We start from the raw sequence: 18,716 nt of genomic DNA on the forward strand, positions 1-18,716 counted from the left end.
TTTCATATGAAGAGAGAAGGAATTCTGCCTCAGCTTTTGTCTCGAGCTGCAGGAACACACACGCAATGGTCAGCATGACAAGCTCACACACCATGCAGTATATCGGACTTCTGCTGCTGGCCGCAATTCTCCTGCAAACAATAGCAGTGGCTGTAACGTTCATATACTTCAGCAACGTCTTGTCGACGGTAAGGGCCGTGTACCTTATGCCATTTCTTGCACGTTACCTCAGAACTTGTGCAAAGTTTGACTCTGGACGCCTTGTTGTGCATGTTGCGACATTGAAATGCTGTAAATGGAAGAGTTTGGAGCGAATGAGTGCCTTTTGCAGCGTTTCTCGGTTCGTTTGCTGAGGTTTCTGCCTGCATTTCGTTTGTTTAGTGGACAGCTGCCAACAGGTCGCTCACTGGAGCCTGAAGTACAAGTTAAGCAACAGCAGACGACAATCAATGGCAATGTACAGTTTGCCTAATAAAAAAGTCTCTTTGACTGGAAAAGTTAGCATTTTATGCATTTTATGCAATTATTGTTGTGTAAGAAATACAAAATAAGCACAGAATGTCTTCATTTATGCTCTATGAATAGAAAAGATTATATAATTTCATTAAATTGTTATTTATAGAATGGATAGATAGAACAAATATCCTAGTAAATGGCTTCATTTAGCATTTTATGTATGCAAAACATTGTAAGATTTACCGTGTCTTATTTTTTTACATTCTGTGTATGATACTATTTCAAGCTATTATCATTTGATAAATAAAAATACATATAAGCCTACTATACAATGGTTATTTCATTGTATGCAAGCAAAAATTATACGCATATTTAAAAAAAAAAGCTACTATTTGCCTTTGGTTATAAATACAAAATGTTTTCTACACTGTAAAGAAATATTGTTGGGTTGACCTTGCCTTAATTGTGTGATCATTTAGCATATACATTTGAGTTAATACAATGAAGGAGATTGGTTTAGTAAATAGAAACTCAAAATATTATTTTATCTGAACCACATTAATTATCTAAGTTGATTTGACAAAAGATAAAAAGTTTTTTACAGTGTAGCTACAATATAGGCCAATACAACATTTTTGGAATTAGTGGATAAGCAGATATGACTTGATTTTGCACTGTATACAAATAACTTCAATAAAATGTATATTTTGCCTTTTAATTTTTATTTAAAAATAACTAGGCTACATATAATGTCATTAGTTTGCGTTTTATGTATGCAAAACAATAATGTATATTTTATGCATATGTACTGGGAGATAAGCAGCTTTTGTACTTGCTCACCACGCAGAATATTTAGTTGTTTAAATCATAAGTATTAAAAACATTTTTATTCTCAGATGAAAGAAACCTTCTCCAAGAGCAGCGTGTCGTGTCTGATGCGCGCCAACCTCAGGACGATAAAGGGTCAGGATTTGAACGCGGCGGAGGGAAAAGACGACCCCTGCTGGCAGGTCACGCAACAGCTCCACTTTCTGATTGAAAAGGTATCCGCTTCAGAGGAGGCCCGTGAAGTCATAAAGCTGACCCGAGTGTAGACAAAGAGTCCATTTATGACTTGGGTCGTTTTCCCTTTTTTAATTAATACAGGAATTTCCTTAATTTTTGTAAGATGAAACCCAATTGTCAGAAATTATCCTGAAGAATTGGTCCATTCACAGCTCGCTGTGAAACAAGAAATGTAATCTTTCCCGCCCAATGTAATTAATTTCTTTCTTTCTTTTTTTTACAGTCAATGTCCAGCCGTTACCAGAAAGAAATCTCATCCGCCGTCAAAGGTATTTTAAAGCACATTCAGATTAAGTTTATATGAAGGCATTAGCCACGAGTGAATTAAAGGGAAAGTTCACCCAAAACTGAAAGTTCTGTCTGTAAGACCTTCGTTCATCTTGGGAACACAAATGAAGATATTTTTGATGAAATTTGCATTGTTTACACTACGTCAACAGAGTACGTGACAGGCTAGAAGAAACCGTTGAATAAAGTCCTTATTTTTGTTTGTTTTTGCGCACAAAAAGTATTCTCGTCGCTTGATAAAATTAAGGTTGAACCTCTAGAGTCACATGGACGATTTTAACAATGTCTTTACTACATTTCTGGGCCTTGAAAGTGTTAATAAAAAGCTCTAAGATTTCATCCAAAATATCTTAATTTGTTTTCCGAAGATGCACGAAGGTCTTACGGGTTTGAAAAGACATGAGGGTGAGTATTTAATGTCAGAATTGTAATTTTTGTGTGAACTAACTCTTTAACCGTTGTGATTTTTACAGACGAAGTCTCGCGTGTGCTTCCCTCATTGGTGATCCAAGATCAAGATGATTCTCCTCGGCCTAAGATCGCAGCGCATGTGACTGGAAGCTACACACCAGAGGCAGAAAAAGATGGAGGAGGTATGTCTTGTTCCAGCAATTACTAAAAGTATGACTCCTTTTCAGTTTCGGTATATGAGCTGAATTTTTACAACAACAGCAGCAACTGATTAAAGCTTGAGGGTCAAAGTCCACCTTTAAAGTACATCGAGATATGCAGACTGACTGGATGACATCCAGATCAGATAGAAAACAACTACACTATGCAAAAAATTCACGAACAATGTTGCATCCCTGCAAAGAAACATTGTTTTCATGTCAGCTTCCCAGAAAGGAAGCTCATAAAACCTTTAATGTAGGTCAGGGCTCACTCCTTTAAAAAACCAAACACTGTTTCATCATATCTCTGTGGCCATTTGCCTGAAACAAAAAGCTGGTTTATAACTCGAGCCGACTCTTTGAAACAAGCACCCCGTTCCATTCGCCTGCCAAATGCCGAAACAATGCCGCTTTTCTGTCAAACTCGACCCATAATCCTCCTCTCTGGCTTGACAATGCAGGTCTACCGAACAGGAAGGTCTACGGCCAGAAGATCCAGTCGTGGGAGTCCGAGAAAGGTCTGGCGTTCCTCCAGAACGTGGAGTTAAATGACGGGGAATTGGTGGTGCCTCAGGCCGGCCTCTATTACATCTACTCCCAAACGTACTTCAGACACTCGCTCATCGAGGAGGACCAAAGTGACCGCGAGGAAGAGGACGGCACGTCGGGCGAATCGGTCCGGGGGAAACCGATGTTGCAGTATGTTTATAAGAAAGTAAGCTCGTATCCGGTGCCCATCCTGCTGATGAAAAACGCCCGGACGACGTGCTGGTCACGTGACACCGAATACGGCCTGTATTCCATCTACCAAGCGGGACTCTTTCAGCTTGGAGGAGGAGACCGGGTGTTTGTGACGGTCAGCAATGTTAGCACCATCGACATGGACGAGAAGTCGAGCTTCTTCGGAGCGTTTTTGGTAAGCTAGTGATTCGCAGCCGGAAAAATCACGCCTCACGGTTTGTTTTGAACTCCAAGACGAGCGACAAGACTCGGCTCGCTCGGTATTTCTACCTGAGGTTTTTTTCTTTTTGAACAGACGCCAAGTGCCTTAAAACATTTGGACGCTCTTGCCGAGATGCTCCGTCTCTTGCCAAAACAGTTAACATTGATTGATGAGAGCTCGGAAAGGTGCAAATATTTGGCGCTTTTTTACATTCGGCCAGCGGATCTGATTGTAAATCAGCTCCTTGGTGAAATGTGTTGGAGCTCAATCCCAGCACGTCTGCCTGGAGGGCCGGCGGAAAGCGAGGGGCTTGCCAGGTCGTTTTTGGAAGCGAGTTGTTTGGACATGGTGCGTCTGTCCGGGCAGGGAAAAGAAGGTGTGACTTTTGCACCTGCGGGAGAGCTGCAGGCTTTTAATGTGTGCTTCTGTCCTCCTTGGACCTGCGTTGCCCTTTTTCAAGTGTTTCAAAGACAAACCGCATATTGGGATGTAGAAACACGGCCGGACTTACACAATCATGCCTTGATTGTATTATTGACACATTGTGATTGTCAGTTTCAGCACTATTCACGCGTGAGAGTGAATGAGTTGTTTTTCATAATTCTGCATTCGTCTTATACTAGCTAAATGTGAAAATCACTGTGATGGTAAATTGTCTTGTACATAATGTCTTTTTGTATATACATTGCACATATGCTGAGGAATGTACAGACACCTGAGATGACACTTGAGTCTTCTCACGCTTCTGCATTTTAGTTTGTTCTTTTTAGTGTTTCAGTTGTATTATTTTTGTAACATTTAATCTGAAACAGACTGTTAATTAAACAGTAACTATGTACGTTACAGTACACCGTGTTTTCCCTTCCTGGATATTTTTTCTTATCCAGGCCATAATCTTCGTATTAAATATGCAGAGTATACATGTTGGTAAAACAATCATTGGGTGATTCATTAAGTCGTTCATTTTAAGACCATGCAATATATATATACACACACACACACACACACACACACACACACACACACACACACACACACACACACACACACACACACACACACACGTGTATGTGACCCTGGACCACAAAACCAGTCATAAGTTGCACAGGTATATTTGTGGCAATAGCCAACAATACATTGTATGTGTCAAAATTATCGATTTTTCTTTTATGCCATAAATCATTAGGATATTAAGTAAAGATCATGTTCCATTAATTTTTTTTTGTAAATTTCCTTGTAAATTTGATAAATTGTCAATATATCAAAAATGTATTATTAGTAGTAATATGCATTGCTAAGGACTTCATTTGGACAACTTTAAAGGAGATTTTTCTCAATATTTTGTTTTTTTTGTGTGCAGATTTTCGGCCAAATATTGTCCTATTTATTCAACCTTACTTCATTTATATTTAAATGATGTATAAATCTCAATTACACAAAATTGACCCTTATGACTGGTTTTGTGATCCAGGGTCTCTCTCACACACACACACACACACACACACACACACACACACACACACACACACGTTACAAAATATTAGTATAATACAGCACATATTGTTATTATATATAAGGTGATTATTATTATATCTCAAATATTTCCTACTAAATATTTGCCACTGTCAACTGGAGCTATTAAGTTTTTTGGGGGGGCTGTTTTGTTTTTATTGCCATTTTTTTATTTAGCAAAACCATTTTCCCTAATCAATTTGTTTTTGTATGGTTCAAAATTGTCAATTTTTTTTTCTTTTATGCCATAAATCATTAGGATATTCAGTAAAGATCATGTTCCATGAACATTTTTTGTAAATTTCCTACCGTTAATATATCAAAAATGTATTATTATTAGTAATATACATTGCTAAGGACTTCATTTGGACAACTTGAAGGGTGATTTTCTCAATATTTAGATTTTTTTTTGCAGATTTTCAGCCAAATATTTTCCTATGCATACATCAATGGAAAGCTTATTATTTCAACTTTACATAATTTATTCAAATGATGTATAAATCTCAATTACAAACAATTGACCCTTATGACTGGTTTTGTGGTCCAGGGTCTCTCTCTCACACACACACACACACGTTACAAAATATTGGTATAAACAGTACATATTGTTATTATATATAAGGTGATTATTATTATATCTCAAATATTTCCTACTAAATATTTGCCACTATCCACTGGAGCTATTAAGTTAATTTTTTGGGCTGTTTTGTTTTTATTGCCATTTTTTTATTTAGCAAACCCATTTAACCTAGTCAATTTGTTTTTTGTTATCACATGAATAAAATATTAGTTTTTTTTAGAAAATTTGATCAGATTTACTATACCCATTTCCCATGAACAAAGCAAATACGAATATGCAAATGATTGAGGTACACACATCATTTTATAACAATAGCAATTCATTTGTCTGTATTCTGCCCACTTGTGGTAAATATTTGTAAATACAATTACTGGGCAGAGATCCAATGCTTAACTGCACCCCACGGTTTGTTTGATTACTCCATTAAAGACATTCCGCTTAACCACCTAGAGTACTTTGGAACATGACTGACAAACTGTTATATTTTCAATCTCTGATGTTTCAGGTGCAATATAGATGGTTCAAAGGTACTGTAGTCGGATGCTACACCAGGTGAAAGCAAACAATATATAAGGATTTGGCCATGGCTGAATAAACCTAAAGCAATATTTTTCCTGAGCTGAAATATGAATGAAACACCTTATTAAAATGGTAAGCTTATAAATCAGTGATTTCTGCACCAGTAGAGATGCAGTGGATCTGCTCCAAACTATACCCACCTTTGTGTTACTTCTGGTTGACTGCACATGTAGTTCATTCGTGGACAGCCGTATGAATTACGCACTCACATATGGACAACATATGTTTGATTGCAAAGTCTTATTGTGATTGTAATACACTCTTGTAATTGTTTGCAGCACCCTTTGTTAACATCACGTCTCTGCAGCTGTGTTGAGCTTACTCCATGCGCATTCATGTTTAGATATAGTCACACTAATGAATACATTTATCATTCAAACCACCTTTCTAAACTTGTCAAAATGATTTATAAAATCACCTCAAGGGGAAAAAGAAGAAGTGATTTTTGGAATGAAAAACAAGAGTCGTGTTAGGATTTTTCTTTTTTGTGGAAATATGTTACATTTATATTACAGGTATTTAAATGCCCCAAGGGAAAAATAACAGTTTGAGACAGCAAAAAACTAGCACAATCAGGACAACAACATAATTTAGACAGAAAAACCGTACATACTGCATCTGTGTGATTTGCATCTGTAGAAATGGTATCCAGCTGATGCCCTGGGTGGACCGTAATCTATGTTAAGTGATACCCAATAAATACTGCAAATGTTGTTAATGTAACTTACAAAATATATCATAAAATGTACTTTTTAAATTGTATTCCTTAAGTCTGTGTACAAAAACTGTTTATAAATACAACCAGTCTCTACTGATGCTGTAGGGTACCATTCATTTAACAGGTCTCATCCCCTAACCTACAAACTGAAAATCTTCCACATATGCACATGTGACCCACAATAACGAGGTCAGGTATATCTTGCCAAAGATCATGCCTTATAGATCACTTGTACTGTAATGGAACTTCCATTATCCAGTCTCACCGCTCCTCCTAAAGGTGTGCAAACCCTAAACCTATAGTACAAATGATTTAAAGGCACAAGCTTCAGCAATAACTAGTTTAATTGATAATGTGAACTGGAACAGAATCACAGTAGCTGCCTTATCGCTGACTCTGCTGGCATCAGCCCCTCGGTACAGTGCCGCCACACTGAAAGCAAGCCGGTTTGGAATACAGGGCGATGTTAAAGGAGAATCAGGTCTGGGACTCAGTCAAACCTCATGTCCAAGGGTTCATCGACGAATCCTTTGTCTTCGTGCGGCCCCGTAGCCAAGAAGGAGGCCACAGGTGAGCCAGCAGCCGTGGAGACGTTAAGCATCCCGCCAGTGCTGCTACCGGTGGCGTTCCGCACTGCGATGCTGGTGACGTTGATGCCCAGAGTAAGTCTTGTCTGCTCGAGCGCCTTCTCGGGCACGGCGAAGGCCTCCAGCTTCTTTTCGCCATTGGCCATGTAGGAGTTCTGGCAGCCCCTGCATATGCAGTCCAGACAGGCTTTGCGGTTGGAGTAACAGGGGCATCGCTGTCCACGGCATGTAAGAACACTTGGGTTTTGAGTTGCTCTGCCGCACTTGCAGCCCTTTTTTTCTTGCGCTTTTTTGTACACTACTTTCGTGGGGCTCCCGGGAATGAGGGTGTTTGTCAGAATCCGTTCTTTCGTCTTCTCCTTCGACTTCGGAGTGCCCTGTTTGGACTTAGTGTACGCCTTTTTGGGTCCATGGTGGTCGAGGGTCTTTTTGACCGTTTTAGCAGGCATCAGTAATGTCTTGCCCACCTTAGAAAGGCCGCCGCCGTTGGGCACCGCCGCCATGTGTGGGATGGTCAGAGCAGGGGATTTAGGTTCACACTTGATCGGAACAGGGGCGGAAGCGCCCAACGTGGGCCCGCGGATGAAGGTGGAAATGGGTAGGGGTTGAATCTTCTCGCTGTCGCTTTCCGACCGCGAGCGCTTCCGGTTGGACCGTGGCATTCTCGGTGTCACGGCGGAACAGGATATTCCCAAATGTTGCGGATTCTTCTGGGACGTGAGGTGGTGGGGCACGAGAACTTCCTGCGAGTCAAGTGGGAGCGAAGAGAGTTGTCGAGCAGAGTCAACCGAGGCAAAAGGTCCATTCAAGTTCCCCGAAGGTTCAAGAGTCGACTGCAAGATGGCAGGACACTCATCCTGGGTGACGTGGTCTGGTTCTAGAGTCCTGAGCACTTCCTCTACACTCAAGAGGAGAGTCCCGCCATCATGTTTAATATCCTCGGCAAAGCCGCAAATGTCCATGGTGCTGGTACAAAGCTCCTCGCCAGCAGCTGCCACTGCTTCACACACCGGGATCTCATTTGTGAAACTCTCCTGTTTCACTCCGTCATCCCCGCTCTCCACCGAGTCTGGAACACTGGACTCCAGTGAAGGTAAACTGGCGGTCAATTCCTCCACGTTGGTCAAGCCATTGCAGTCCTGGAGACCATTCACCCCTAGGGGACTAAGGCCTTGCTCCTTGATCTCTGTCGAGGGGGATTGGCCCTCATCAGGGAGCGTTTCTGAGGTTGAGGGTGAAGGGGACTGGTTTGTCAAGCTCAGGGAGAGTGACTCCTCCACCTGCCTGCTGTCCAATGAGAGGCCCTCATTCAACAGAGCCAGGATGTCTGGGGACCCTCCCACAGTACTTGAAATGTGCTGGGCGAGAGGAGAATCTGCGATGTACTCGCAGAGCTTTCTATAGCAGTCCACCAAGATGCACAGCTGCTTATTCTCCTCAAACTGCTCATAGTCTTTACACCAGCTGCACGACGGTTTCATCTTCATCTTTTTGCCTTTACATGATTTACAGACATAGTGCTGGCATGACGAATTGGTAGGAGCGATTGGATCTTGTAGCAAGTTGCCTAAATAAAGAAAGAAAATGTGTTTAGACCATGAAACAACACAACAGGTATTTTGATAACATCAGTATGTAAACTACTCCAATCACAGCTGCTCGGATGCTGTGCTTTTAAAACAATCATTCTGATCTGCAATAAGTTTTGTAGATCATGAGCAACATAATACAAGCACTATATTGTATCTCAGAAGATATGGTTCTGTAACATTCAAGAAAAGCCCCACATAATGTCATGACTTTTAAGGGTCATGTGATGTTGCACGATTTGGTTCATATTACATGCTCAGAATATGGTTAACAGGGATCTCAGAGGCAAATACAAATGCATTGATAAATATTTCTACTATGTTTACATGATGTGCTTGTGTTCATAAAAACAATTACTTTCCCACCCCTAAAATATGGATTATCAACAGCTATATTTCAAAAAACTATAAATTGCCTACTCATTCCAAATAAAGCATTACTGCAAACAGGGTTCCCACACCTTATATATAACACACACACACACACACACACACACACACACACACACACACACACACACACACACACACAAATAATATTTAAACCAGTGAAGGAGTAATCAGGCAAGGCATTACTATTCAACCCCATGTATCTATAAACACAGGCTGTATGCACTGCTGTGTGTCTAAATGCCCGGGCTCCAGTTGTCATTGTAGGTCAGAATTTGTGGACTCAATGGGGGTGTGTCACGGTCGGTGGGGCTTCGAGAGCAGCTATAAAGCATGCAGCGATGAAGCAGAAGTGATCATGCAAGCATGCAGTGATGAAGCAGAATAAACGGGCTCTCACCACACACAAGGCAGGCGAGAGACTGTCTGAAAAAAGGCAAGAGCTTATACATTTCCGCCAAAGCCTGGGGGTCCCGGGGATCGCACTGCAGCACCGACCGACAAGCTGACACGTAGAGAGTGGTCGCATTCACCGGGTTCATCTCAGCAGTGTCGTGCTAGACAGATCCAGTTCGGGGAGGAAAAAAAAAAGAAAAGCAGCGACAGTACAAGGCTTCAGTCCCGCCAGCAGCCCACGTCTCATCAATGTCGATGAACCTGCGCGTGCAATTCCGTCGAGTGTGAAATGCAAGGGAGATTTCAGCAGATATGCTTGTCTTTACATCGCATGCATTACAGCCACTCCATCTTAACGTTTGCCCCTCTTCCACGGCACGAAATACGGCCAAATCCTCATCGTCGTCGGATAAAAGCACATCCACGTTGATCCGATTGAAAACACATTCAGCGATGCATTTGCACAATTTTTTGCATCATTTTTTTAATTCAACAACAACACACTGGTGGCGCTCTTCGCCCCACCGGGCCTCCAATTACCACCAAATTCAAACAGAGCACAGATTGCCTCCTTGTCTTATCCTGGATGAATGCAGTCCTTGTTATTCCGTATGTTTATTAATTATTCTTGTCGTGCACATACGTGATCAGCCTCAGATCATAGTGGCAACACACGAGCGCCGTCACTCTTGTTATTGTCCGCCGCTCTCCATGGCGCTGCCGCTGCAAAAAAAAAAAGGAAAACAGGCCGCTTTTTGTGCACCCAGTCTTTCAGTGCGTTAGGGTGCCGGATATTCACCGTGCTTGCTTGCGAAGAGATTTCAGGTCGGGTGTAACAAAGCGCCGTGAGTTGAGTGCCCGTTTGATGTCAGTGTGAGTTGCGCCTCGAACAAAAACAGGCCGCTTCGCTTCTTTTTAGGATGTATCCTGCCGTTTTCCTTTCGTTTGAGTGCGTCGTAAGTGTTACGCGTGATAAATATGCGCATTGAATATCCACACCAAATGCACCAATCATTCTTTGGAGAAAAGCGTATAGATATATATTCAGTAGCGATATTGAAATGTATGTGTATTTGAAAAGGCTTCTCCCCTCCCTTCCTCTCCGCATTAGAACAAGGAGGGGGCGCTGCTGTCCACATCTCGCGAGAACAAAAGCAAGAACCGCTATGGGAAAAGAGACGCTTCCGTGATAATCTCGCGATACTTTTCCCGGCTTGTGAGGCTGTTGTGTTTAGCTCGCGAGAAGAGAACCCAAACTAGTGTGGGCGACTGGTTCCCTTGGTTACATAAACGTTATGATGTGACGTGGGGCGTGGCCCCTCAAGAGGAAAGACGTCCGATGGTCAACAGAGGCAGAAGAAACAAACATAACAAATAATCTGTTATCCAGACACATTATTAAGATAGCAGTCAAATTACCTGATATATAAATAAATCAGTCAATTATTGTTCTCTCTGAATTGTAAGACAATACCATTTAATTACAGTAATTCGTTACTATAATTAAATATAAAAGGCACGTCACTGCTGATAGTAATAAATAAATGTATTTATTTATAAATTATTATAACTTAATAAATGTTAAAACAGACACGTTCTATACAGAAACAGTATAATCAATCAATCCATCATCCGTCTGATACATAGAAAACGCACCACATGTCATTTCAACAGCGCCATCTAACGCGTGAAGCAATTTAATAAGCACAGTATACTTTTCTTAGTACATTAGGATTGCTCCTGCTTCAAAAGGTTATTACAAATGTAACAGCATTAGACTATTTTAACTATAATTTTTTATTAATATCATATTTACATATAATATTAATTAGGTATTATTAGTAACAAAAATAATATCATAATACTATATTAAAGGTAGGGTAGGCAATTTCATAAACACTTTGTTGTTTTGGTTGAAACACTTCACATCCTGATAGCAAATTAATGATAGGTGGTCTAAATATATATCGTCTGTGGAAGTCTCAGGACCAAAAAATGTTTGTCCAATCATTGCATTCGGTCCGAATACAATGATTTGATGTCCTACCTGCATGTCAGCGTATGTATTTCCATACCTCTGGGCACACTGCTCACGCAGACAATCACACGTCATCACCATCCTGTTAAAAAAAAAGATGTACAACGCCCCTTCACTATCTATTGTCTGTGAAGCCGCCAATGTCTGAATATGGTACTGACATCTTGAGCTGATTTGGGACCTGCCTGCGCAGTAGTGACCTCTCCTCTGCGCACCGGCTCACCCTCCAGAAGCTTGCTTTCTGCAAGTGAAGGATGCCTCGTGGTGCCATCCCAAAGAGGCATGAAATCACTCTCACAGAACTTTTCCTGGACCGTTCCCACCTGGTGGAATGACCTGCCTATCTCAATTTGAGCAGCCTGAGTCTGTAGCCATTTTCAAAAAACATCTTAAGACACATCTTTTCCAGCAGCACCTGACCAAAGACTAGCACTTCACTATTCTATTCATTTTTCAAGTGTATGTGTACTGTATGTGTGCTCTGCGAGATTAACTGAGACTTGTAACAGCACTTGCACGCTGTTGCCCCTTGTTTGTTTAGTTGCTTCTATTGCTCTCCTCATTTGTAAGTCGCTTTACATAAAAGCGTCTGCTAAATGATTAAATCTAAATGAAGTAGAGCCACGGTAATCAAAACCCCGCCCACACTCCCACAGTATCTGTTAGTAGAGTTTACTGAAGAACAACTCATGTCGGTGTGAAATAAACAGTAATGAAAATTTAGAAATTAAAGCTAAATCTCCAATCTCCTCCTGAAAATCCCCAAAAAAGTCTGTTGGTGACTCAGAGATAACTTCGCTCAGAGAAGCTGTCAATCATGACGTCACAACCCTGTTTTTATAGTATCAAATAACTAACTAAAACCACATTTATTTAAAAAAAAAAAAAAAGAACACTTGAACTTACATCAGCGTGATTAACAACTACCTAAAATGACAGAAACCATCTTTGGAAAAAATGATTTTAAAGTGTAATTTAATTGTTTAGTTTGTTTCACATCTTATTAGAATAAATGGAGGGGGCGGGGTTTATGAGCTATACTGGAACCAGCCAACTGGGGGCGAACGACACTTTCCAGGATGTGTGCGGCACACTTGGTCATCACAGTCACCAAGCATCGCAAACTAACAAGTGCCGCATTTTACAGTTCCTCCTGAGCCAAAACAACAAGCCATGACATGCCCGTCATTTAAAGATAGCAACCTGTGACATTCTACTGTGGACATCCCATAGATTGTAGGGACATCCCTGTGCCCCCCTCCGGACCAAGGGAGACAGATTTGATAATCACTCAAACCACTGCCGCCTGCTGCTTCTGCTGCTGCTGATTGCTTTTAGAGGAAAAAGCTGCCCATAACTGCTGGTCTAGGATCTGTTTTCTTCAATCAGTGTTGGGGTAACTCATTACAAGTAACTTGAGTTACGTAATCAGATTACTTTTTCAAGTAACTAAAGTAACGCATTACTTTTAAAATGTACAACAAAAATATCTGATTTACTTTTTCAAAAAAGTAACACAAGTTACTTTGTTTTCCCATTTATTGACTGACAGCTCTCTTGTCCATATGTTTAGACAAATCGTAAGTGCGAAGGCGTTGTGTGTAAAAAATGATGGTTATTGTCTAGACTAAATGTGAGCATGCATTTACTAATATCACTAGCACACAAAAAAAGATTCAGTATTCCTCAATCAGTGAAATGCAAAATCAGAATACTATGCAAATCTCCAATAATTGAATGTTGAATAAAACAAATACTTTTATGCATTTAATCTCACTTTGACTTAATTTGCTGCTGACCTTCGGTGATTCAGTGTAACCATATCCATCTTGCTGAAGTAAGTGTTAAATATTTTTCTCCTGCATCCTATTCTCCCGGTATCCAGTATGGCAGCACAGCTGAAAGGTTTGTTTGAGCTGTGTCCTCTACTGTACAAGCGTGAATCTGCATTTCCTTCAACCTGGGGCATTAATTCACTTTTGGTGTGAAAGGGTCTTTACATTTGCTCAAAAACAGAACTTTTTTGTTATATAAAAAAACAAAACAAGCCAGCACAGGTGAAAAAAAGTAACGCAAAAGTAATGTAACGCATTAATTTTCTTAAAAAGTAACAAAGTAATGCAAATAGTTAAATTTTAAGGGAGCAACGCAATATTGTAATGAATTACTTTTTGAAGTATCTTTCCCCATCACTGTTCATAATAATAGCATATTACTAGCGAAAAAGAGTTGGCAAATATTCAGTGCTCTCGTCAAATGATTCAAATTCCAACGTGTTTCCACTTCGGTGAGTATTGTAGCCAATCACAGACATGTTTGTTGATTTCTTGAACGCAATGGCCAATCACAGGTGTTTAAGTTAGAGTCCACTCACCGCTCGAGTTGTCGTCCAGTACTGAGTTCTGCACAAGCTCTAATCCTCTCTAACAAAGTGTAAATATTATGTAAATAAGAGATTCATTGTGTCGTCCGCTTCACTGATTAATATAATATAAGCTTTGTGAGATCACATTCATTGTATGAGTGACAGATTTTAGTGATTATAAAGGGTGCACTCTTAGCACGTTGTCTATGTGATATAAAAAAAAAAATAATAGGCTATAATTTATTCAGAATTTGAATAAAACTTTTGTTTTCCATTCTTGACAAGCGCCACATACACGCTTCAATACATAGGCCCATAAACACATTCACATTTTGTGATGGCTGACAGTGATAAATATTTATGTATCGAAACACGATTCCATGGCTGCATGTCAATATTCCTGGATCACGTTGTAAGGAACACTATATGGAGTCCAAACTTTAGTTTAAACTGATAACCGACATGCAGCAGCTCTTCTGTCTCTTCTGGCGTGTTCCGGCGGGAAAGAGTGGTGCAGATATGACGTCACTTTGTAGGCCAACCGGCAGTTAGCATCACACTGGTTCCCTCGAGAAAAACCCAATAGGATTTTCCAATAGGCTTTTGGATTATCGCAAAAAACAAGCTGTGAGATCAACTATGAATGATCAACAAAAGTTTGATACACACATTTACACATTTTGTCCATCAAGATAATTATCACAGATGAATGCAACTTTTATTTTGAAGTCTAAAAGCGGTCACCAGAAGTAAAAAGTTAAAGGTAGGGTATAAACGGACGGAATCACGGTGTCACCATCACAATTTCCGACAACTCTTTGTTTTTATCTAAAAACATTTTCCTGGAACATTTGAGTTAGACTCGTTTATAAGAGCACAATTATAAGTAAAAAGGCTGTAAAAGCAGACTGAGTTGACCTGTTCGGCGTGATGACGTTTAATCTCCTCGACAGCCTCTGTATAGTTCCATTTAGCCACTTGTTACCAACTGCCTTTTCAAGACATGTAACATCTTTAAAAAATCCAGAGTGGGGTAATACGATGTATTTTATTTCATAGAATAAAACATGAAAGTGCCTTGAGCTTGTGTTCACCACAGACCTTTAAACAAAATCCCATTCAAAACACCCATTGACCAGGGAGTGCTAAAATGCTAACTCGCTTCCGTGTTTTGGCCAACAAAGTGATGTCATACCTGCACCACTCTATTTCTAGCCGCTCCGAAATGTCCTACCCTGCCTTTAAAAGTAACTTAAAGGGTTAGTTCACCCAAAAATGAAAATTCTGTCATTAGTGAGTCATATCAGCAGTTTGGATCGCCAAATTTCAGCAGTTTGGATCGCCAAATTTCAGCAGTTTGGCGGTTTGACACGCGATCCGAATCATGATTCGACTCACTGATTCATAACGCTTCGAAGCTTCATGAGGCCGTGTTTTGAAATCGTCATCACTATATAAGTCGTTATTTAGGGTTTTTTTGCGCACAAAAACTATTCTCGCTGATTCATAGTTATTTTAGAACCACTGTAGTGAGATGGACTTTGTAACGACGTCTTTAGTACCTTTTATGGGTCTTGAGAGTGAACCGTGCATTGTGCCAATGGAGGCCTTTCAGAGCCATCAGATTTCAACTAAAATATCTTCATTTCTGTTCCGAAGATGAACAGAGGTCTTACGGGTGTCGAATGACATGAGGGTAAGTAATTAATGACAGAATTTTCATTTTTGGCTGAACTAACCCTTTAAAGGTAGGGTAGGTAAGAATTGCTTAAAAAACTTTTTTTCCAAATTTGTTTAAACTTTCTTTATATATCAATACATAATTAAAATTCAAGTACTCTAAAAAAGAAAGTATTAAAAAAAATTGAGTGTCTGTAGACCTCTCACGCCTCTTTAAAGACAGCTCATTATTTCCATTCACTCCACCTTCTCCCTTCTGGGCTCTTTCCAAAGCCACATCCCCGAAACACATGAACGCGCTACGCCGACCGTCAGCTGAAAGACGCATTATTTACCTGAGGCGAGCGGAGAAGAAGTGCATGTAGTGACATCATGTCAGAATCACATGTAATAAAAAATCTAACTTTATCATTATGAATATAAACAAATAAGATGTCTTTTAGTACTCACTCTCAAGCTAGAATACCGATACTGGTAAAGTTTAAAATACACACACAACACAGTGTCAACGACACACACAGATACAAGATAAAAACATCAGTAAACATAGGTAGAGAATATAAAAACAAACCAAAGGCGGAAATAAACGTGCAGGTAAAGTTCCCGGTGAACATGGTAAAAGAGTTTAGACAGAGGGTAGTAGCTAAAGCTATCTTAGTTCTAAAAAAAGTTCCTGGATGCGGTGTACTAGCTTTTACACATGCATTTTGTTATCTAAAGTTACATTTTGCGAAATTCAACACGACAGCGATCAATTTGAGCTAAGCATATTGAGTATTTATCATCTCTACTAATGGCTCGCTAAGTGTATAACATTGTAACTTTATGCTAAATAATGTTATGTTAGCTATATTAGGCAGCTAAGTGTGCTAGTGATACACGCTTCATGAAAACATAAACCAAAAAAATGTATAATCAAAATGAAAGATTACCTGTACAGCAGAAATACAGCCTCTTGAACTCCTCAAATCAAACGGGTGCGCCAGGGTTGCCAGGTTTTCACAACAAAGTCCGCCCAATTGACCTATCGGTAAGCCCCTCCCCTCGAACGCAGATGAGCCAATAGCAGTTGAGTATCAGTTGCGCTGGGACCGGAACTCGGACATCTTTAGGTGTCAGCGCCATAGAGAAACATTGGAAAATCCGAAGCTGTCATCGGTTTGATGGTGTTTATGCTACAAAAATGCTAAAATATCATGCCTGAGGTACTGTAACACTGATTCCAGGGATCCTGAGAGGATTTTCTGTTTGTCATACTCTCGTTAAGTTTCGATTAAAGTCCCTGCTAACATACAAACCGTAATAACCAACTGTTCTCACGTCATGTAGACCTTCCGGTTTTTGACCTACAGTGTTACATTTCAGTGCCTCTCCATATTAAACTGGTTATATGTAAATTAATTTAATTTTAGATATGTTTAAGCTCTACATTATCTGCCCTACTAAGGAGGACTCCTATTTTGATGGGTATTATAGTCTCCGGGTAGTGAAAGGAAGAGCTCGCACACAGTTTATCGGAGTTGTTTTGCAGATACAAAGTTTACCAGTTATTAACTGCACCCTCGAAAAGTCATACGGTCTGTGTATGTGTTTGTTTACTGTTAGTTGTATGAGTGTTTTTGTGTAATTTGCTGTGTATGTTAATGGAAATGCAACGGAGAGAGATAGTTTGTGAATGAGACGTTAATGCGCACTTCTTAAGGCCTGTACACACCGGGACGAATATCGCACGCGCTTATCGCCAGCGTTTTTCGTGACGTTTCTCAGCACGTCTTGAGTGTTCACACCCAAGCGATTTCCACTGGCGATGCGCCGAGTGAACGTGCACATTCAGTAGATGCACTCCCGGTACACAAGGTGGTGCTGCGGCACTTACACTTCTGACACTCGCTTGTCACACAGAAGAAGAGGAGAGACAGTATTTACGTGCTTGCCAAAACCACAGATATATTATGTCTATGGCAAAACCATTCACACACTTTTTGCTAACTGGCAAGCAGCATTAGCAGCCCATCTTCTTCTTTGTCTACTTACTACTTCTTCTTCGTATCAATGTGTGCTCGGCAAGACCGATTTTGTGCTTGAGCGCCACCCAGTCGTGTTTTACTGTCACTTCAGCAGCTCCAGGCACGTGAACAAAAGCGCTGATCTCATTGGTCGGCCAGTTTTTAACGCGCCGCGTCAAAATAAAAAAACGAACCCGAGGCGTTTTTTTTTAAATGACGCTTTTACGCCTGGCGTTTTACGCGTCGGTGTGAACACTCACATTGGCGCCCATTGTTTAGTCACGAGGCGTTAAACGTCGGCGATAAACGCGCGCGAAAATCGTCCCGGTGTGAACAGGCCTTTACAATGATTTTTTGGAGTGAAAAAGGACATAATAAACTTGATAAACCATCAGTAAAGTTTGGCCATCATTCGGAGGGGATATCCGCTACATTCGGTGTCCAAAAACATCTTGGGATAAGGTTTTCACACTGACAGCTGTCATTGTAAGATATAGCAACTCCGTTTGTTTGTCCGAGTTAGCAACAGTAACTAAGGAGGGCGGGGCTTACCGATAGGTCAATTGCTACTCAAAACAAGCCCAATTGTGTTTCTCCGGTAAAAATCGCATTTGGGGGGTAAAATATGTGTCTTTTTGGTAGGGCTGCCTGCTAAAATTCGCAAATCCCGGGGCAAAATATCACATAATTGGGGTCGCTTCAACCCACGGACATGAAAAACAGCCCGCGGCAAGTGTTGAAGTAGCCCGACTTGGCAACACTGGGGTGCGCGCATGTGGGCAGATCCTGGAGCAAAAGGGGTGGTAGCCATGGTAGCGAGAGAGAGTGACAGTCGCCCAAGCCAATTCGTCCCGGACGAAAATAATGAGCGGTGTTTATTGCAGATTAAAAAGTCTAGAGTCACTCGATTTTT

At 40.6% G+C, this 18,716-nt stretch overlaps 2 protein-coding genes across 2 annotated transcripts; one reads left to right on the forward strand and one right to left on the reverse strand.

Annotated features, from left to right (window-relative positions):
• Positions 1–5,384, forward strand: tnfsf10 (TNF superfamily member 10). The gene is made up of 5 exons (XM_079805827.1): positions 1–188; positions 1,353–1,499; positions 1,745–1,790; positions 2,283–2,402; positions 2,882–5,384. Exons 1-5 carry the CDS (start codon positions 66–68, stop codon positions 3,343–3,345), a joined length of 900 nt encoding a protein of 299 aa, XP_079661953.1. The 5' UTR covers positions 1–65; the 3' UTR covers positions 3,346–5,384.
• Positions 5,385–6,521: 1,137 nt separating this feature from the next.
• Positions 6,522–10,828, reverse strand: msl2b (MSL complex subunit 2b). Its single transcript, XM_079805826.1, has 2 exons — positions 9,719–10,828; positions 6,522–8,906 (listed from the first exon to the last, which is right to left on the reverse strand). Exons 1-2 carry the CDS (start codon positions 9,858–9,860, stop codon positions 7,243–7,245), a joined length of 1,806 nt encoding a protein of 601 aa, XP_079661952.1. The 5' UTR covers positions 9,861–10,828; the 3' UTR covers positions 6,522–7,242.
• Positions 10,829–18,716: the final 7,888 nt, after the last annotated feature.

The sequence above is a fragment of the Gobio gobio genome (assembly GCF_949357685.1).
Source record: "Gobio gobio genome assembly, chromosome: 23".
NCBI lineage: Eukaryota > Metazoa > Chordata > Actinopteri > Cypriniformes > Gobionidae > Gobio > Gobio gobio.